Below are 21,966 nucleotides of genomic sequence, written 5' to 3'. Positions count from 1 at the left end.
CTAGGGCACACCTTTAGCACTCTGCCAAGCAGTTTCTAACTCTGCCTGAGCCCTCGCTTCCTGCTTGCACAGAGCCTGAGGATCAGCCAGAAGTTTGTGTTTTCAGCTGTTTCTCAATCATGTGGCCTTTATATTCTCAAGAATATGTTAAGGCTTTTTACATAGGCCTTATGTAAAAATAAAGGCCAAATAAGGCCTTTATTTTCCAAACATCTCAGTCTCCAGCCTTGCCTCCCAAGCTTTTTAGTTATCTCTTGTTTTCCTCAATTTCCTCCGATCCACTGCATCAGGCAGCTGTAACAAAAACACTTGCCTGTAAACGTTTTTGACATTACATAACCCTTTAGCACCCATTAAGTTCCAAGTTAGGCAAGGTAAAGGCAAGCCTTTTGAGCCAGTCTTTGAGGGAGCCACCAGACAGATGAGAACAAATCATTAGAATTCTTGAGTGAGGTCCACTCTGCTCCCTGCAGTACCCATGCCAGAAATGCAGGCTGTTATTTTCAAGGCTATCACTGGACTGGAGAGCAGGGATGGAAAAACGTAAGTAAAAATGACACACAGCTCTTCCTCTTACTTAAGCACTCCCCTAGTTGAAGCCTTTAGATTTGTATCCAGAATTGTAAGAGTCAATACTGACAGTTTTTGCCAGTTCACCCATTGCTTTTATGGAGGGGCAGCCATTTTCACTCTGTTAATTATACATAACAGTATAATTAAATGTGTGGAACAGAGGTCAGGTCAGGCCTTGTCAGTTACTACCCATATGAGCCTAGACAAACTACATTCTTTTTTTTGAGTCTCAATGTTCTTATCTTATAAATTGGGAGGGAGGGCAGATAATGATCTATCTGTTTCATAGAGCTGTCATTAGGATGGACTTATGGGGGTGTGTGTGTGTGTGTGTGTAAACTGTACATTGCTATATCAATGTCGCTTTAATGTTTTATTGTAAATAGAACCAAGATAGAATGTAAAGGTTATAAATACCATAGAAGCAAACACTTAAAGACAAAGAAATAGTTTTTCTTTCATACTATTGTATCATATTGCTTTTTGTTTTGTTTTGTTTTTTGTTTTTTTGTTTTTTTGTTTTTTTCTGGTCTTCCTAGATATTTCTTTTTTTTTCTTTCTTTCTTTTTCTTTTTCTTTTTATTATTATTTTTATTATTATTATTATTATACTTTAGGCTCTATGGTACATGTGCGCAACATGCAGGTAAGTTACATATGTATACATGTGCCATGCTGGTGTGCTTTTTGGTTTTTGTGTTTTTTTTTTCTGAGATGGAGTCTTGCTCTGTCACCCAGGCTGGAGTGCAGTGGCGCGATCTCAGCTCACTGCAACCTCCACATCCTGGGTTCAAATGATTCTTCTACCTCAGCCTCCCAAGTAGTTGGGACTACAGGCATGTGCCACCACGCTTGGCTAATTTTTTTGTATTTTTAGTAAAGACGGGGTTTCACCGTGTTAGCCAGGATGGTCTAGATCTCCCGATCTCATGATCTCCCCACCTCGGCCTCCCAAAGTGCTGGGATTACAGGCGTGAGCCACCACACCCAGCCGCTATATTGTGTTTTTAATTTTTGATTTTGATTGGAATAGACAGTTCATTAACAAGTTATAAATTTAGAAGTCAGGAAAGACCATAGAATAAAAATCAGCCACCTCTGACTTCCCCTCCTGGAGACAAATAGTATCACCAACGGCAGGGTGTGTGTACAGGAACATGCAGGTGTATAAACCTTCTGAGATGCTCTATCTGCTTACCAGCAAATATCAGTGTATGTTCTTTCCCCTTTAACATGAATGTAGCATACAGGAAACACTGTCCTGCATCCTGCTTTACTGACTTAACAAATCATGGGGATTATTTTATATCAGTCCACAAAGCCAGCACCTTTGCTTCTCTGCTTCTTTTACGTGCTATTCCATAGACACACAATAAGTTATTTCAGCAATCTCATATTGGTGAACAGTGTGTGTCTAATCTTTTGCTGTTACAATCTGTGTATCAGAGAATAAACATCTGTATACATCATTTTTCACAAATGAAGTGTATTTGTAGGATAAATGCATAGATGTGGAGCTGTTGGATTAAAGTGCATATACATTTTATAATTTTATAAATATTGCCAAAATGTTCTCCTTAAAGATTGTACCAGTTTACACTTCCAAAAGCAACATATGCTTGTTTTCTCAACATTACTCCTAAAGACTGTGTTTCTTTTAGACTGCAAGCCCCAAGACTTCAAAGGTACTGCAAAAATCACCCTCGGCAAGAAGAATGGTAAGAAAAATAATTTCCTTTCCCTTCCATTAACTCCCTATAAAGTCTTCTCTGGCGACATCCACCACATTTATGTATAATGTTGGTCATGAACTATCCTTCAAACTTGACATTTTCAATGTGGCACATAAAGGAATGGTAGAGGGACCTGACTAGCTGATGATTCAGAATGTGTGCCTGGGCCTACTATACACAGCTACAATGCTGTGGAAAGTTATAGGAGGAATAAGATTATTGCAGTCATCGGTAAGTAATGTCAGAGTGTGCAATGTATTGTATAGGGAGAGGCTTCTGGGGAGCTGGATGAAATAGGACATAGATGATCAAAGGCATACTTTAGGAGTACAGTCTTCGCTGCAATGAGCCCGGGACTTGGCTCCCACCCAGATCCAAATCCCTCGGTATCTTTTCCTGAACTCCTGCCCTCATAGTCCTTGCTGGTAATGTTAGGAGAATACTGTAAGAACTGACTCTGTTCGAAAATATTTTGTGTTAGTTCCCTAGGGCTGCCCTAACAAGGTACCACAAATGAGCTGGCATAAAACAATAGATATTTATGATTCTTTCACAGTTCTTGAGGCTGAAAGTCCAAAATCAGGGTGTCAGCAAGCTTGGCACCTTCTGAATGCTGTGAGAGAAGCACCTGCTTCTTGCCCCTCTCCTCGCTTTTGGCGATGCCAGTAATCCTCGGCATTCCTCATCTGGTCTCAGCCTCCATCTTCACATGGTGTTCTTTCTTGTGTCTCCAAGTCTCTTCTCCTCTTATAAGGATGCAAGTCACTTGGATTAAGGGCACACCCTACTGCAGTTTAAACTGGGCTTCAATTTGTCTTTTGGGGAGACACAGTTCAACCCATAACGTATTTATTCTAGGGTATCAATAGAATATTGATAGAATGTGACTCTAGGGAGTCCATTTATATAAATCGTCTACATCATCATCCTTTGAGAAGGTACAGATTTAAAACAATTAAGAGACACCATCTTTCCCACAGCCACCTACCCTGTTCTGCAGTGTTTTCAGCACACTTTGAGAGGTCCCGTTTCAAGTGCCCACGTGGAATTGAATTTGGGCCAGCCCTGCTAACTAAAGAAAGGGAGTATTGGAGAAGCCATATTTTCTAATTGACTCTTAAAATTTTCAAAAGGTTGGTCTTCTTAAAATATATTGAAGTACAGAATTATGCTTAAAGCAGGGTTAGGAGTCTGTTCAAGAAATGCATAAATAGAAACATTTGATTTTTGTCATAACCCAGTTTTTCCCCCTCATGATTTTAAGTCATTATAGCAAGACCTGACCATGTGCAGTCAAAGTAAAAACCCAGGTTAAGTTTAGTCATGAGTGAGTCTCCAGCTGAGAAAGAAAGTAGTGTTCCATTCTGGTTAATGTTGATCATAGTGATGTGTTTTCCTAATTCAGAGTAGCACTGATTTTCATATCTCTTAAGTGCATCATTGAGCTGATATTCATCCTAGTTTGACAGACTGTACTGAATTTCTCCTCCTTGGCAGTCTGACGTGCCGGAAGGAGTCATACGGGTCCATGCTCCACTTCTCTCCAAGGTGTCCATGGCCATTCAACTCAACAATCAAACCAAAGCCAAAGACATATTGGCAAAATTTCAATATGAAAACAGGTAAGTCAATGTGAATGAAGGTCTCTGCACAAGAAGGAAAACCTTTATCAGATGAATAACTTTCTAGGCATTTACAAATTTGACCTTTTGTAAAATATAGAACCTGTTGCTTTAGGGAGTTTACCAGTGGATTACTAGAATAAAAAGAGAATGAAGTTAGTAGATATATGACTGCTAACAACAAAAGTTGTTTTTCAAAGGAATTTCTAGAAATGGGATTCTTGATAGGTATTGTCTATCTTGGTAGCTTCATTTATTCAGTGAGTTCTACCTTTTATTTTATTTTATTTTATTTTATTTTATTTATTTTTTGAGATGGAGTTTCGCTCTTTTTGCCCAGGCTGGAGTGCAATCGCACAATCTTGGCTCACTGCAACCTCCGCCTCCTTGGTTCAAGTGATTCTCCTGCCTCAGCCTCCTGAGTAGCTGGGATTACAGGCATGCACCACACGCCTGGCTAATATTTTTGTACTTTTAGTAGAGACGAGGTTTCACCATGTTGGCCAGCCTGGTCTCAAACTCCTGACCTCAGGTGATCTGCCCACCTTGGCCTCCCATAGTGCTGGGATTACAGGCATAAGCCACTGAGCCTGGCCGAGTTTTACCTTTTATTCGAATGAAAATATAGCAAGTTAGTTTTGTAGATATCTTGATAGTCCTTCAGGAATAACATTTTCCTAGGCTTGCATTGGCTTTAACATGCCTGTATCAGATAGAGATTATGTAGTTAAGTGGATACCATAGCTGTCACTTTCCTTAAAACATACTACTAATAATTCTTAGAATCAGAATGATACTTACAAAAATTATTTTTGCAAATCTGCCGTGATCACCTTAAAGGGGCACAGATCATGATAATTTTTGTCTGGACATGCTTACTAAAGAATGAACATTTGTCTTCTGGTTTATAAAGGATGAGAAGCACTCATTTATCCATTGTAGAGCATGTATGATTTGCTGTCTCTTGTAAGACTGATGGATGGCCTTAAAATGAAGCATTCCAATCGTGTTGAAAAGAAGTAGCCTTGTTGAGCAAAAAAGCCAATTGTAAAAGTTAACATATTGCATGATTTCATGTATATAACATTTTTGAAATTAAATTTTATTGATGGAGGATAGATTAGTTGCCAGAGGTTGGGAGGGATGATTTGGAAGAGAGATGGTTTTGGTCACTAAAGGCCAACATGAAGGACCCTTATGGTGCTGGAACTTGTGGTGCTGGGATCTTGACTGTGGTGATGGATAACTGACCCTCTATAAAATTCTACTGAAATTAATACATACACACACAAATGAGTGCAAATAAAACTGGGAAATCTGAATAAGATAGGTAGACTTTATCAATATCAGTATCCTGATTGTGACATTATGCTGTAGTTCTGTGAATTGTTACCATTGTGGAAAATGGCAGAATACAAAGAATCTCTCTGTATTATGTCTTACAACCACATGTGAATCTACAATTATCTCAATACAAATTAATTTAAAAGAAAAGTAGCCAGTAAAAGTAATCTATGGTGTGAGGTAAGGATGGTAGTTTTTCTACCATCAGGAGAAAAACTTGGGAGATAGGTGCACCAAAATCTCAGAAATTACCACTAAAGGTCGTAGTGGAAGGTAGGAGGTGGAGGAAGGAATAGTGACTGGGAAGGCATGCTGATGGCCTCAGACTTTTTTTTTTCCTTTTGGTATTAGATTATATGGTGTGTTCACTTTATGAAGATTCATCAAGTTGTATACTTCTGACTTGTGCATTTTATATATAATATATACACACACATTAACCCATTTTCCACTTGCTCCAAGAATACTGCACTGGCAGCAAGCTGCACTTTCCTTCCTAAATGGGAAATGGGTTAAAAAAGAAAGAGAAGAGTAGACAGAGGCCAACAGGAGCCCCAGACGTGTATTCCTCTTTGCTATTGGCCTGGACACCTCCATGTAGGCAGTCATATAGAAACTTGAAATATCATTCAAGGGATTTGGGTATCCAATAGACTTCTAGTTACATACACTACAAAACTGACTTTGTACTCTCAAGTAGACCTTTTGTAGAAAGAAAATGTTTCTAATAAAAATATATTAGAACCAATGACTGCAGATAGACTCAAATCTTTTATAACAACTTGTTCAAAAAATCTTAGTAACTCAGGAATGGAAAACCAAACATCATATGTTCTCACTTGTAAGTGGGAGCTAAGCTATGAGGATGTAAAGGCATAAGAATGACACCGTGGACTTTGGGGACTCAGGAGCAAAAGGGGGAAGAGGGTGAGGGATAAAAGACTACAAATTGGGTTCAGTGTATACTGCTTGGGAGATGGGTACACCAAAATCTCAGAAATTACCACTACATAATTTACTCATGTAACCAAATACCTGTTCCCAAAAAACCTATGGAAATAAAAAACTTGTAAAATAATAATAATTACTAAAAAATCTTGCCCTATCCATTCTCTTTACTTGTTAGAACTATGGCCTATTTCAGTTTAAGTGTTGTAAACTAGCGCCAATTTTGCGTCTTTCACTAGAGGCTTATTTCTGACTGCCTACTCAGACCCCCATGTGTTTAAGTTAAAGAAGGAGGGAGAAGCCCCATTCCTTCCAGGTAACTCTTCCTTACAACTAGAAAACCCTAGATAGTAACACAACAAAAAGCAGAGAAAGACTCTGAAAGGTGGAAAGAAGAGGCCTTGAGAAATGACACGGTGGTGAGTTCTGGGAGTTTCCTTATCACCTCCCACATATCCCAGACAGAGCACTGCGGAAACTTCCAACCTGCAACTGACAACAGGCACAGATGAAAAAGAGCTCTAAGGAAAGCCTAGCCAAAGGATTATGTAAAGAGGTGGCCTAACCACAGAAAACCTTTCTGGCAATATCTGCCCTACTCCAGCCAAACACCAATAGAAAAAACACGCCACTGCCCCATGGTTTCAGTGGATCCAAGCAGGGAATGGATCTGCCATCCACCACCTGCCACCTAACACAACCAGGTGGGTGGTCTGATTCCAAACCAGGGTCATGTTTGCAGGGTCCTGCAGTGAGCTAAGTTTTCACCTTCACCCAGCAACAATGAAACACAGCAGCAGTGAGGCAGTGCAAGGCAGGCCATTTAGCACAAGTGTCAGTAAGGCCCTGAGGGAGCTGAGCCTCTTCCCCCAACCATATGAGCAAAACTGAACAAGGCAGGCCAAAGCAGAGGTTCGTGGTGCCCTTACTAGTATCAGTCAGCCCCAGCAGGGAGCTGGGCCTCCACCTGACACCTGGTGGAAAGAGTTAAGATGTGGGAACAGTTGGCACTCTGCTTCCTCCCCTCCTCTTTTCCAGTGTCAGTGGGGCCCAGTGAGGAGCTGAGCTTCACCCTCAGCCTGCAGCAACAAGGCAGTGTTAGCTTCTGTTTTCCCCCACCCTGGTGGCAGCAGAGCCCAGCAGGGAGCTGATCTTACACTCCCAATTGGAGGCAATGAGGCAGAGCCAGTTGGTATCCTGCTTTCAAAGGGCCCAGCAAGAAGCTGAACATACCTGCCCACCCAGACCTTGTGCTAAACCTCAACAGGAAGACTACATGCCAAAAAATGAAAAATAAGCCCCAGAGTCTCATCATATCATATCCAAAATGTTCACAATACAACCCAAAATCACTCATTAAAGCAAAATCACAACATGAATGAGAAAAAACAAACCACGAAGTCAACACTAAACTAAATCAAATTTTAGAATTTTCTGACAAGAATTTTATAGCAACTATCACAAAAAATACTTCCACAAGCAATTATGAATTCTCCTGAAACAAATGAAAAAGTAGAAAATATCAGCAAAGAAGTAGATGTTCTTTAAAAATACAACAAATGGAAATTTACAGAACTGAAAAATGCAAAAACTGAAGTAAAAAACTTGCTGAATGGGCTCAGTAGAAGGGTGAAGATAACAGAGGATAGAATTAGCAAACTTGAGGACATGTCAATAGAGTTTATCGATTATGAACAACAGAGAGGAAATAAACTGGAAAAAAAAATGAACACAGCCTCAGGGACCTACGGGAGTCTAACAAGTGAGCTAAAGATCATACAATCAGAGTCCCAAAAGGAAAGGAAATACAGAGTGAGACTGAAAGAATATTTGAATAAATAATAATGAAATACATCCCCAATTAGGAAAAGCCATCAAACTACATCTTCAAGAAACTGAGTGAACCCAAATGGGATAAACCAAATCTAAACCAAAATAGTATGATTAAACTTGTAAAAATTAAAGGCAAAAATCCTTGAAATAATACAGAGAGAAATGATGTTTTTAATATGAGGACACCAATTCAAATTATAGCAGATTCCTCTTCGGAAGCCATGAAGGCTGGAAGGAAGTGGCATAACATTTGTCAAGTACTTAAAGGAAAGAACTGTCAACTGTGAATTCTATATTCAGCAAAAATGTCCTTCTGGAAATGAGGGGGAAATAGACATTCTCAGATGAAGGAAAACTAAGAGATTTGTTGCTAACAAACTGACCCATAAAGGATGACTGAAGGAAGTTCTTAAACAGAAAGGAAATTATAACAAGGCTTGGAACATCAGAAAGGAGAGGAGAACATCAGAATGGGTACAAACAGGGCTATAAACTATCCTACTTCTCATGCGTTTTTTAAATCACATTTGATGAGAGAAGCAAAAATTACATCATCTGATACATTGCTCAGTGTATGTAGAGAACACACTTAAGACAATTACATTTTAAAATAGTGGTGCACCCCCACTCCCTAAATGTGGTCTATGTAGAGTGACTTCCTTCCAAAAAATAGTGTGTAAAAAGGGAAAAAGCAACTGTACAGCCAAGAAATCTGACCTCAGTTAGGTGATCGGGTTAATATTAACAGTGATGAGTCATGTTGATTGATAGTATCAAGGTACACCCTTGATATGATTTAAAAAAAAAAAAACAACCCTTTATCTCTGTGGTCTTCCTCCCAAGAACACATAATTCCAATCTAAATATGAGAAAAACATTAGAAAAATCCCAATTGAGGAACATTCTACAACATATCTGAGCAGTACTCCTTGAAACTGCTCAGGTCATCAAAACTAAGGCAACTATGATAAATTATCAGAGCAGTCTAAGGAGACCCGACTACTATATTAGTTTCCCAGTGGTGCCATAACAGTTTACCACAAATTGGGTAGCTTAAAAGGTGGAAATGTATTCTCTCACAGTTCAGGAGTCCAGAAGTCTGAAATAAAGATGTCAGCAGGGTTGATTCCTTCTAAAAGCTCAGCGGGAGAAACTCTGCCATGCCTCCCGCATAACTTTCAGTGGTTGCCAGCAATCTTGGCATTCCATGGCTTGAGACACATCATTTCAATCTCTTCTCCCATCTTCACATCATCTTTACTCATTTGAGGTGCCCCCTAAATCCAGGATGATTTAATCTCACAATCTTTAATTACATCTGCAAATACCCTATTTCCAAATAAGGTCAAATTATGAACTTCAGGGTGGGCATGAATTTTGGGGGACACTGTTCAGCACCCTGCAATTACTAAATGTAATGTGAAATTCTGGATAGGATCCTCGAACAGAAAATGAACATTAGGTTAAAATGAAGGTAATCTGAATAAAGTATGGACTTTAGTTAATAATAATGTATCAATATTGGTTCATTAATTGTAACAAATGTACTATATTAATATTAGATGTTTATAATAGGGGAACAGTGTGGGGCATATGGGATCTGCTTATACCGTTTTCATAGTTTTTCTGTAAATCTAAAAGAGTTCTAAAATTAAATGTTTATTTTAAAATTGTTTCTAGGATCCTACCAGTTTTTTTAAAACCACCACTTTTCAATGGTAAAATAATTTCAGAGTAAAATAGGTAAAATTTAGTTATGCTAGAATATCAGGATTATCTTTCTATTTTAAAAATGAAATCTATGCATACATCAGTGGTCCTCCTTTAACTTATGTAATTTTGAATTCAAAGAACTGAAAAGAAATAGAACTATCACACTCATTTGAATGGCTACTATCTTAAAAAAATAAGAAATAAAAATAACAAGTGCTGACGAAGATGAGAAGAAATCAGAAATCTTGTGCACCACTGGTGGGAAGTGGGAATGTAAAATGCTACAGCCACTGTAGAAAACAGTATGGTAATTCCTCAAAATATGACAAATAGAGTTACTGTATGATCCAACAATTCCACCTGTGGGTACGTGGCCAAAAAATTGAAAGCAGGGGCTCATGGAGACATTTTACTCTCATGTTCACAGCATCATTCACAATAGTTAAAACATGGAAGCATCCCAAGTATTCATCAACAGATGACCAGATAAGCAAAATGTGGTATATACATATAATGAAATATGATTCAGCCATAAAAAGGAAAGAAATTCTGGCATATGCTACAACATGGATGACTCAAGAACATGATGCCGATGAATAAGCCAGTCACAAAAGGATAAACACTACGTGGCTCCACTGAAGTTCTGGTCAGAATCGTAGGGGCAGAATAGAATGGTGGTTGCTAGGGCCTAAGAGGAAGGGGAAAATGGGGAATTATTGCTTAATAGGCATACAGTTTCAGTTTTACAGATAAACAGAGTTCTGAAAACAGATGCTGGTTATGGTTGTACAACATTATGAATATATTTAATACCACTAAACGACACACTTAAAAATTGCTAATATGATACATTTTGTTATATGTATTTTACAATCATAGAAATATAAAAACTTTTAAAGGAATAAATACAATTAATGTTTTAAGTGTGAGGATAAAGAGAACTAATGAAAGTACACATCATTTATTAGTAAAACATCAATACCAGTAAACTGCAATAAGTTACACATGTACTGTAATATCCAGAGAAACCACGAACAAAGCCATCCAGAGAAACCACAAACAAAGCCATACAATATACTCAAAAATTCTGTAAATAAAACAAGATAGAATCCAGAAAGATAGGCTGGGCACGATGACTCATGCCTGTAATTCCAGCACTTTGGGAGGCCGAAGCGGGTGCATCACGAGGTCAGGAGTTCGAGATAAGCCTGGCCAACATGGTGAAATGCTGTCTCTACTAAAAATACAAAAATTAGCTGGGTGTGCTGGTGGGTGCCTGTAATCCCAGCTACTGGGAGGCTGAGGCAGAGAACTGCTTGAATCCAGGAGGCGGAGGTTGCAGTGAGCCGAGATCACGCCACTGCACTCCAGCCTGGGTGAGAGCAAGACTCCATCTCAAAAAAAAAAAAAAGAAAGAAAGAAAGAAAGAATCCAGAAAGATAGACCAAATCCTGGGCCATAAAACAAACCTCAACAAATTTCAAATAATTGAAATCATACAAAGCATCTTCTCTGACTATAAATGTATCAAAAACTAGATATCAGTAACAGAAGGAGAACATGAAAACCTCTAAACACTTTAAAACTAAATCAGATACTTCTAGATAATCTGCAGGTCAAAGAGGAAGTCTTAAGCAAAATAAAAAAAAATACCTAGAATGAAAGTAAAACTGTAACATATAAAATTATGTGATGGCTGGGCACAGTGGCTCACACCTGTAATCCTAGCACTTTGGGAGACCGAGGCAGGCAGAATACCTGAGGTCAGAAGTTCAAGACCAGCCTGGCCAACATGGCGAACCCTCATCTCTACTAAAAATACAAAAATTAGCCAGGTGTGGTGGCAGGCACCTGTAGTCTCAGCTACTCAGGTGGCTGAGGCAGGAGAATCGCTTGAACCCGGGAGGCAGAGGTTGCAGTGAGCCGAAACCACACCACTGCACTCCAGCCTAGGTGACAGAGTAAGACTCGGTCTCAAAAATGAATAAATAAATAAAATTTTAAAAATAAAATTATGTGGGATGCAGCTAAAGCTGTGCTGAGAGAAAAATTTATAGCAGTAAATGCTTATAATAGAAATGAAAGATCTCAAATCAACTGTCTAAGTTCCTACCTCTGAAAACTACAAAAATAAGAGCAAAATATACCTAAAGCAACCAGAAGGAAAAATTAATAAAGATAAGCAGAAATAAGTGAAATTAAAAATAGGAAAATGATAAAGATCAGTGAAACAAAAAGTTGGTTCTTTTAAAAAACAATAAAATTGATAAACTCCTAGAAAGACTAACAAAGATAAAAGGATGACACAAATCAAGAATATCAAAAATAGGATGGGATATCACTAATATAGTACTTCCATTAAAGGGATGAAAAGGATTACTGTAACAACTTTATAGCTAATACATTCAAAAACTTAGAATGGACCAATTCCTCAAAAGCCACTAATTACCAAAATACAACCAAAATGAAATTGACTAGCTGAATAGTGCTATAGCCATTAAAGAAATTGAATCTATAATTTTAAAGTTTTTAAAACCTCTCCAAGCCAGATGGTTTCGCTGGAGAATTCTAGCAAACATTTAAAGAATTAACACTAATCTAGAACAATCTTTTCCAGAAAACAGAAGAAGGAGGAATACTCCCTAACTCATTTTATGAAGCTTGTATTAATACCCTGATACCAAAAAAAAGTGATGTAAAAAAACAAACAAAAGCCCTACAGACCAATATCTCTCATAAATTTAGAATTTAAAAATTATCAGCAAAATAGCGAATCTAACCCAGCATTTATTAAAAGAATTATACACCATAAACTAACTGAGATTTTTTTTCAGGCATGCAAGGTTGATTTAACATTAAAAAAATCAATCAATGTAATTAGCCATATCAACAGGAGAAACCATACAGTCGTCTCAATTGATACAGAAAAAAGCCTTTGACAAAATCCAACACCAAGTCATGATAAATGCTCTCAGAAAACTAGGAAAAGAGGAGAACTTACTCAACTTGATAAAGATTATCTACAAAACCTACAGCTAACATCATCCTTAGCAACGAAGGATTGAATGCTTTCCCTCTAAGAGCACGAATAAGGATGCCCACTTTCATCAGTCTCATTCAACATACTACTGGAATATTAAGTCACTGTAGCAAGGGAAAGAAAAGAAATGGGAGGCATACAGGTTATAAAGGAAGAAATAAAACTGTCTCTATTTGCAGATGACCTAATTATCTACATATAAAATTTCATAAAATAAAAATTTAAAAAGACCTAGAACTAATAAGTCAGTTCAGTAAGATCACAGGATACAAGATTAACACACAAAAATCAATCACATTGGAACATGTGGAAACCAAATTTAAAACCAAAAGTAAAAACATAATACCCTTTACAGTCACTCTAAAAATAAATACTTAAATATAAACTTAAGTAAACCTTTACAGGATCTATATGCTGAAAATTACAAAATGCTGGTGAAAGAAATTAAAGAAGACCTAAAGAAATGGAGAGACATATCATTTTCATGGATTGGAAGGTAACACAGTAAAGATACCAATTCTCCCCAAATTGATTTATGAGTTTAATGCCATTCCTGTCAAAATTCCAGCTAGATACTTTGTAAACATGCACAAGCTTATTCTAAAAATATATATGGAAAAGCACAGGTGCTAGAATAACTAAAATGATATTGAAAAAGAAGAATAAAGTAGGAGGAATCACTTTACTAGGTATTAAGGCCGATTATATATAAAAGGTAGAGTAATCAAGATAGTATGGTATTAGTGGAGGGATAGACACTTAGATCAGTGGAATAGAATAGAGAACCCAGAAACTGACCTACACAAATAGGCCCATCTTATTTTCAAAAGATTTTTGTTGTAAACTATAAGTAACATAAAAGTATGTTTTAACCATTTCAAAGGGACAGTTCAGTGACACTAAGTACATTCACATTGTTGTGCAACCATCACTGTCATTCATACCCAAAATCTTTTTCTCATCGCACACGGAGACTCTATACCCATTCTCCCTGCCTTTAGCCACTGGCAACCATTCTTCTCCTTTCCGTCTCTATGACCTTGACTATTCCAGCAACTGATTTTGAGAAAAGTACAAAGCAGTTCGATGGAGGAAGCCTTTTCAGTAAATGGTGGTGTAGCAATGGACGTCCATAGGCAAAAAATAAATAAACCTCAATCTAAACCTCACACCTATTCAAAAACTAACTCGAAATGGATCACAGACTTAAGTGTGTAGTGTAAAACTATAAAACCCTTAGAAAATAATGTAGGAGAAAATATTTGTGATCTAAAACTAAAGAGTTCTTAGAGCTTGACATTAAAAATGTGACCCATAAGAAATAAAATTGATAAATTGACCTCACTAAAATGGGAAACTTTAAAAGACCATGTGAATAGGATGAAAAGACAAACTAAGGACTGGGATGAAATATTTGCAAAACCACATATCCAACAAAGGACTAGTATCTAGAATATATAAATAAAACACTCAAAATTCAACAGTTAAAAAAACCAAACAATCCAGTTTGAAAGTGGGCAAAAGACATGAACAGACACTTTACCAAGGAGTTACAGATTACATTTCACCAAAGAGATAAACAAATGGCAAATATGCCCATGGAAAGATGTTCAACATCGTTGGCCATTATGGAAATGCAAATTAAAACCACAATTGCATATTACTACACACCTGTGAGAATGGTTAAAATAAAAAATAGTGACAACACCAAATACAGGCAAAGATACAGAGAAATGGGATCACTCATGCATTTCTGGTGGGAATGTCAATAGTGCAGTCACTCCATAAAATAGTTTGGCAGTTTCTTAAAAAACAAAATCTCCAACTGCCATATGACCCAGCACTGACACTCCTGGGCATTTATCCCAAAGAAATGAAGACCATGTTCACACAAAAACCTGTTCACAAATGCTGATAGCAGCTTTATTTATACAGTCAAAAACTGGGGGGAAAAAAAGCCTAGGTGTCCTTCAACAGGTGAGTGACTACAGAAACTGGCTCATCTATACCATGGAATATTACTCAGCAATAAAAATTCAGCAACTTGGGTAGATCTCTAGGGATTTATGCCAAGTGGGTAAAAAAAGGCAATACAAAAATGTTTCATACTGTATGTTTCCATTTGTTTAACTTTTGTGAATTGACCAACTTACAGAAATGTAGAATAGGGTAGCGCTGCCAGGGGTAAGGGATGGAGATAGGGTAGGATGGGGAGAAGGAGTGAATGTGGCTATAAAGAGGCAACAGGGGGTGCCTTGTGGGGCTGGAAATGTTCTGCATCTTCCCTGAATGGGTGTCAACATTCTGGTCATGATACAGCACTAGAGTTTTGTGAGATGTTACTATCGAGAGAAATCAGTGTAGGATGCACAGGATGCGCCTGTATTACTTCTTACAACTACGTGTGAATCTACAGCACCTCAAATGAAAGTTCAATTAAACAAAAAACAACAACAACAAAAGAGGGCACACTTGCATCTTTCTCACAGTGGAGAGGCCAGAACAATCATTTGAAGTAACCAAGCTGAAAGTCACTCCTTGATGGGGATGGAGGTCAGCGATGGTCATTCAGACTCTTCTAACCCAGCATTCTAGTCTAGGGTGGAAAAATTAAATTGAGCGATAGTTTCCTGTGACTTGCTTTTATTTATTTTATTTTATTTTGTTTTGTTTTGTTTTATTTTCGAGACGGAGTTTCACTCTGTCGCCCAGGCTGGAGTGCAATGGCACGATCTCCACCCACTGCAATCTCCTCTTTCCGGGTTCAAGCAATTCTCCTGCCTCAGCCTCCTGGGTAGCTGGAACTACAGGCACACGCCACCACGCCTAATTTTTTGTATTTTTAGTAGAGATGGGGTTTTGCCATGTTAGCCAGGCTGGTCTCGAACTCCTGACCTCAGATGATCCGCCCGCCTCAGCCTCCCAAAGTGCTAGAATTACAGGCGTGAGCCACCGTGCCCGGCCATGACTTGCTTTTGTTAAGGGGCAGAGACTTGCAATGAAGTCAGCCTTAGATACCTTGCAAAGCATGAGGCAAACTGAGAAATGTGACATGGGCTGATAATTCCATTCAATTTTTTGGCAAATGCAGAAATAAAACCTGACTTCTTTTGGATTGAGAGTAATATGGCCAACGACAAGGCAGTATTAAACACGCAGCTGCTCTGTGGCCAGCCTTGATGTGTCAGTAACTACCCTGAAATGGAGCAGGCAGCTGTGGCCTGAATGGGCCCTATGTAGTGGAGCGCTGCGGCTGCCCATCCTGGTGGGAGCAGTCCCCTCCTCCCTGGGCCTCAGCTTCTTGTCTGTGTCAGACAGAAAAACAATTGTTTTTATCATAACTTTAGTCATGATACAGTTTTGTGGGACATATTTCATCAAGGCAGAATGAATTATTTGTTGCCTGGTTGTTTAACATGCATTTTTACCTCGGATCAGGAAGGAGTATTAAAATTACATTACTTTCTCATTTTTTTCAGTCATGGTTCATCAGAATGTATTAAGATTCAGAACCAAAGGTTATATGAAATTGGAGGAAATATAGGTAAGCATACTGTAATAATTTCTACTGCTAAATTCTCTGATTACTCTAAAAGAAATATGTTGCTATTATCATAAAGGTATATTTTATAAATTTCTCAGATAAAAACTAAAAATCAGTAGGTGTCTGATATTTTTATCTCATGTGGGAACAGTTGCACAACTTTTCTAAAATATTTTCAAAATTTAAATGGGAATATTTTAGTGTTGATATGGAGTAGGCTTGGGTCTTTTCTTTTCTTCTTCTTTTTTTTTTTTTTTTTTTTTTTTTTTTTTTGAGACAGAATCTTGCTCTGTTGCCCAGGTTGGAGTGCATTGGCACAATCTTGGCTCACTGCAACCTCCATCTCCCGGGTTCAAGTGATTCTCCTGCCTCAGCCTCCCTAGTAGCTGGGATTGCAGGTGCCCGCCACCACGCCCAGACAATTTTTATATTTTTAGTAGAGACGGGGTTTCACCATGTTGGCCAGGCTGGTCTTGAACTCCTGACCTCAAGTGATCTACCCGCCTCAGCCTCCCAAAGTGCTGGGATTACAGGTGTGAGCCACCATGCCTGGCTGGCTTGGGTCTTTTCAATGTGATCTGAAGTTGGAAAGTCTCTCTGGAGACTCAATGCAAAACAAAGCAGAGAATACTGTAAGAACTTGCAGAAGCATGACACCATTTTGATTAACTTCCTTATTTTAACTCTCCTCCCAAATTCATTCTTTCTGTTTCCCAGGGGAAGAATCAGCAAAACTTCCCCGCTTGGTCTGTGAATATCCTCACAGCCCCATGGGTGCACCGTCTCCCACTGAAGGCAGCGCCTCCTCTCACCAGCACCCTCCACTCTCCCACACCATCAACCTTTCCCTCCCAACTGCAGCATTTCCGTCTGCATTTTAAAAATTGGCAATTTCCCTCACCTTTACAAAATTCTTTCTTGACCCCCCCCTTTAAGTCTACTCCCATTTCTCTGTTCCACCTTACAGCAAAAGCTTCTTGAATCACTGTCTACGCTCCAATTTCTTCCTCCTTGTTCTCTCCGGAAGCCACTCCAGGCACACTCTGCCCCTCAGCACTTCACCAGAATCGCGCTCTTGTCGTGGTCACCAGACAACTCATCTGTTTTTAGAACTGCCTGAGTTGATCTTTCCCTCCTTTGAAGAACACTTTCTTCACCTGACTTCAAGGATGCCCTAAGCTTCTGACTGTCTTCCCACTTTTCCTAGCTGCGCTGCTGGAGACCCTGTGCCCCTTATTTCTTGTCCTCTCAGCCTCTCAAGGTTGGAGAACGGTAGAGTTCAGTCCTCGGAACTCTCCTCTATTTGCACTTGCCTTCCTTGGCGAGCTCAATCCATCTCACTGCTTTAAGTACACCTGTATGTGGATGCCACTGAGATTTCTATCCCACGGGTCCCTTTAAACAATAAATCTGTAAATCTAATCACCCGGCAGGGTTGGATTTGAGGCCTCTGCATTTGCTCTGACTTTTCCCCAAGATGCCCTCCCCCCAGACAGCCTCACTTCTCAGTCCCTGGCCTCTGCCAGGTCTTTGCCGATAAATCAGCTTCTCAGCGAGACCCTCCTTCCTCGCACCCTCCCGAACATGCCTTCCATGCTTGGTCTTTCTCTCATGTTCTTATCACCAGTGGACTTACTTGATATCATGTTTGTTTGTTAGTTGTCTTCTGCTGCTCTTAGGCATGGCTGTAAACCCAGCCCCTGGAATGAATCAAGCAACCAAGCACGCAGGCAGCTCTTGGTAGTTTTGTTTTGTTTTGTTTTTTTGCTTTTTTGAGACGGAGTCTCGCTCTGTCGCCCAGGCTGGAGTGCAGTGGCGCTATCTTGGCTCACTGCAAGCTCCGCCTCCTGGGTTCACGCCATTCTCCTGCCTCAGCCTCCCGAGTAGCTGGGACTACAGGCGCCCGCCACCGTGCCCGACTAATTTTTTTGGTATTTTTGGTAGAGATGAGGTTTCACTGTGTTAGCCAGGATGGTCCCGATCTCCTGACCTTGTGATCCGCCCACCTCGGCCTCCCAAAGTGCTGGGATTACAGGCGTGAGCCACCGCGCCCGGCCAGTTCTTGGTAGTTTTGTTTGAGACTTCAGCATACATTTCAAGCACACTGCACGTAAAGACTTTCGAATACGTTTGCCCCAGGAAATGATCTTTTAGTTGTTACCATTTTGGGATTTCCTGCCCATGAGCTTTACATCCATAGTAAAGAAACAAAATGACCATTCCTAAAATGAACTTGACTTGAATCTTCTCTAGCTCTGGTCAAGTACCTATCTATAAAACCATTGGAGGACATGTATTAGCATATAAATGATGACTTTATACCTGAAACAAGTTCCTGCCATATTTTTCTTTTCTTTTTTCTTTTTCTTTTTTTTTTTTTTTTTTTTTGAGACAGGATCTCACTCTGTTACCCAGGCTGGAGTGCAATGGTGCGATCTTGGCTCACTGCAACCTCAGCCTCCCGGGTTCAAGTGATTCTCCTGCCTCAGCCTCCCCAGTAGCTGGGATTACAGGCACCTGCCGCCACACCTGGCTAATTTTTGTATTTTTAGTAGACACGGGGTTTCACCATGTTGTCCAGGCTGGTCTCAAACTCCTGACCTCAAGTGATCCACCCGCCTCAGCCTCCCAAAGGGCTGGAATTACAGGTGTGAGCCACTGCGCCCGGCCCTTGCCATAATTTTCTAATTGATGCCATGAAGCAAGGGAACAATTTGCCTGTGATGGTATGTCTGCTTTCTTCCAAAATTTCACATGAGATTTGTTTGATATACCCATACTTCACAGTCTTAAAGAAAGAAAAAAAAAAGGAGAGAGGGAGAAGAGGGAAGAAGAGTTTGTTAAGAAACCTTAATATATGTCTACTTACTTTGGCCAAGAGAACTATATTAACCTTATTTGAACCTCACAAACACACACAGACACATATGTGTGCGCGCACACACACACACAAATGTACACTAATTCTCTGATCTTTCTCTTTCTTTTAGGAGAGCATTGCTTGGATCCAGATGCTTATATATTGGATGTATATCGTATAAATCCTCAAGCAGAATGGGTGATTAAACCCCAACCAAGTTCTTAAAATATCCTCGAGATAGCTGCTATCATGTATTATATGCCAAAAAGATCCTACATTTTGGTAGGGAAAAAACAACACTGTGTTTGATTTGTTCCTACAGCCTTCTCAGTATTTCTGGCCCTCAGCAGTGGGCATTGTCAGCATGAACTATGGAAGAGGCGCTGGTTCACCAATTCAACTGAAGCTTTTTCATGACATTTTTTTAATAAAAGTAAAGGAAAGATGATGTGGTCCTTCCAGAAGAAAGACCAATCTAGAATATGGAACTCTAATCACTTCTTAGTATTTCAACTTCCTAGCAGAAATGAACTTGGCCCTAGACCTAGGGATAAGCAATGTTCTTTATGTAGCCAATGCTACGAAACAAAAGAGGTGAAAGAGACCCTTTTTTATACTTAATGTACATATATTGACTTTTTGAGCAAGAATGCCAGAAATAGCCTTCATTTCTACCCTGCAAAATAATCCAGATCTGCTTTCTAAAGAGAATCAGTTTCTAAAGTGAAACATGCAATATTTATGCTCTGACTGACTCCTGAATTGGAGGAGGAAGAACTTCTGTTTAAAGAAAACTGTATTGTTATGTATGTCAGGCTGTGTATTGTGACTATCAGCATTCTGGTGCAAATGAACTTTTCTCTATCATCGACTGTGGAAAATTGATACTTTTAAAGCATATTCTTCTGTGAGCACAGGTCCTCCTAGTGAAGCTTAGTTTGACAAAGGGTGTCATATGCTTTCCTAACCTTATTTGTAGTTAACATTCACAGAGCCTCCATTTTCTCATTATGGTTATGATGCTCAGTATCTTTCCAAGTGCCAGCACGGGCTTCCTTTTCTGATCAAACATACCATTTTTTATATTTCACAACTATAGACAGTCACTTCTGCAGTCCCAATTTAAAAATGCAGAACTGCTTTATCCAAGAATGCTGAAAAATACTGTTCTATCCAGGTTTTATAAACTGTAAAAGCAGATTTTGCTTTTGTTTGTTAATCATAGGCATGGCCGAGCATTGTGGATTAGCCTGAGGCTTAAAATCAGATGCATGTCTGGTAAGATGACCACTGTCTCACTATCAAGAGCCTGCAGAGCCATTTTCCAGACCTGTGATTGCCCAGAACACATAGTCCCCACGTTTCTAATTTGGAGCAAATTTAAAAGGTGCTGAGGGATTGGACAGCTCTGCCTTTCCTTGAGACTACGGATATAGTCCTTCTCGGATTAGCTGGAAATGGGGATAGAGTTCTCATTTATCCCAGACATATACATTGGCTTTTTTGGAATCTACAGATTGAGATTTTGATGAATTTATATTGGTTTTAATGAGACCAAAATGACTCTCTCTTAACAATTCAAGCAGTAGACAAATTTGCTCACAAATACAGAAAACATCTTTTTGTCTACTTCACAAGTCTCAAAACATGATAATATTTAAGCCCATTTGTAGAAGAAATCTTGTATATACTATATTACACCTTGATATCTATACAGAACATCGCTTATATTAAAACATGTAGATAACTTTCTGGCATTTAGGATTTTGTTCCATTCATTTGATTTGTTCATATGAGAATTTTTTTTTTTTTTGCCTGAAAACCCATTAAAAGAAAACATGCCTTCTGTATAAGTTTATGTTTATTCCTACATTTTATTCATTTTTAATGTATGGGTAATTGGCACGTGACTTTCTAGACTCTGAAAAAAATGCTTTTATCATTTTTGCAATTCAGACAAGGGTAAACATTTTACTTTATGTAATTGCCACGTCCCAAGATGTAAAACGGCAGTAATTTATGACCACATATGGAAGAAATTCTTCAAATAGTTACCTTACGTTTCTGCATATATATGAAAACTGAGTGATATTTCTCAGTGTGTTTCCTTGCATTTGAATAGTTCAATTCTGTTGTGTTTGTATAGAAAATTCATAAATCTGTTCATTTAATTTTTTATTTGAGAATTTTTATTTCTTTTGACTGGAAACACATTAGAACCTATGAGTAAATTCTGAAGATTTTAAGATTTACTTCAGCTTGTCACCAGTTTCAAATAAATCCCTAATAGGTAACAAGTAAAATACAATTTCTTGTCTACTTTCATGTGGTTTTAAATGGCAGGGACTTAGCTGAGTCGGTAAGTATAATCACTCTAGTTCATTCAAGGATGTGTGACAACTTTCAACTTCCATACATATATATATATATACATATATATATGTATGGAAAGCCATGTCAATACTAGTATCATTGGATATAACTTTTATTCTTAATCAGAGGGTGAATTCATTAGAGAAGAATTTTTAGTAGATACACAGACTAATATTTGTGTGGAGGTTCTTTTGACCAATTTTATTCTTAGGAATAAACAAACCCCTACAGTTAAAATGCAAAGATGCCTGTCATCTAAGTATTGAAAGAATTTTTGCCTTATCAAGAGTGGTTTTTAAAAAATTTAATGAATTCATAAAAACGACTCATATCTTTGCAAACAAAAGAAGGGCAGATACTGGGCTTCTACATGCTATCCTTAA

The 21,966-nt window shown here is 38.7% G+C and overlaps 1 protein-coding gene across 4 annotated transcripts in view; it reads left to right on the top strand.

The window, feature by feature from the left end:
- The window catches only part of ARHGAP28 (Rho GTPase activating protein 28), a 202,339-nt gene extending 181,276 nt beyond the window's left edge, over positions 1-21,063 (top strand). For all 4 annotated transcript variants that reach the window (XM_054537669.2, XM_054537668.2, XM_009252254.4 and 1 more), the window contains 4 exons: positions 2,235-2,291; positions 3,804-3,928; positions 16,286-16,350; positions 19,341-21,063. In XM_054537669.2, the coding sequence (XP_054393644.1) occupies positions 2,235-2,291; positions 3,804-3,928; positions 16,286-16,350; positions 19,341-19,435 (342 nt within the window). In that variant the 3' untranslated portion in view covers positions 19,436-21,063. The remainder of the gene's footprint in view (positions 1-2,234; positions 2,292-3,803; positions 3,929-16,285; positions 16,351-19,340) is intronic.
- Positions 21,064-21,966: the final 903 nt, after the last annotated feature.

This window comes from Pongo abelii, chromosome 17, assembly GCF_028885655.2.
Source record: "Pongo abelii isolate AG06213 chromosome 17, NHGRI_mPonAbe1-v2.0_pri, whole genome shotgun sequence".
Taxonomy (NCBI): domain Eukaryota; kingdom Metazoa; phylum Chordata; class Mammalia; order Primates; family Hominidae; genus Pongo; species Pongo abelii.
This window is presented reverse-complemented; position numbering and strand designations above follow the sequence as displayed.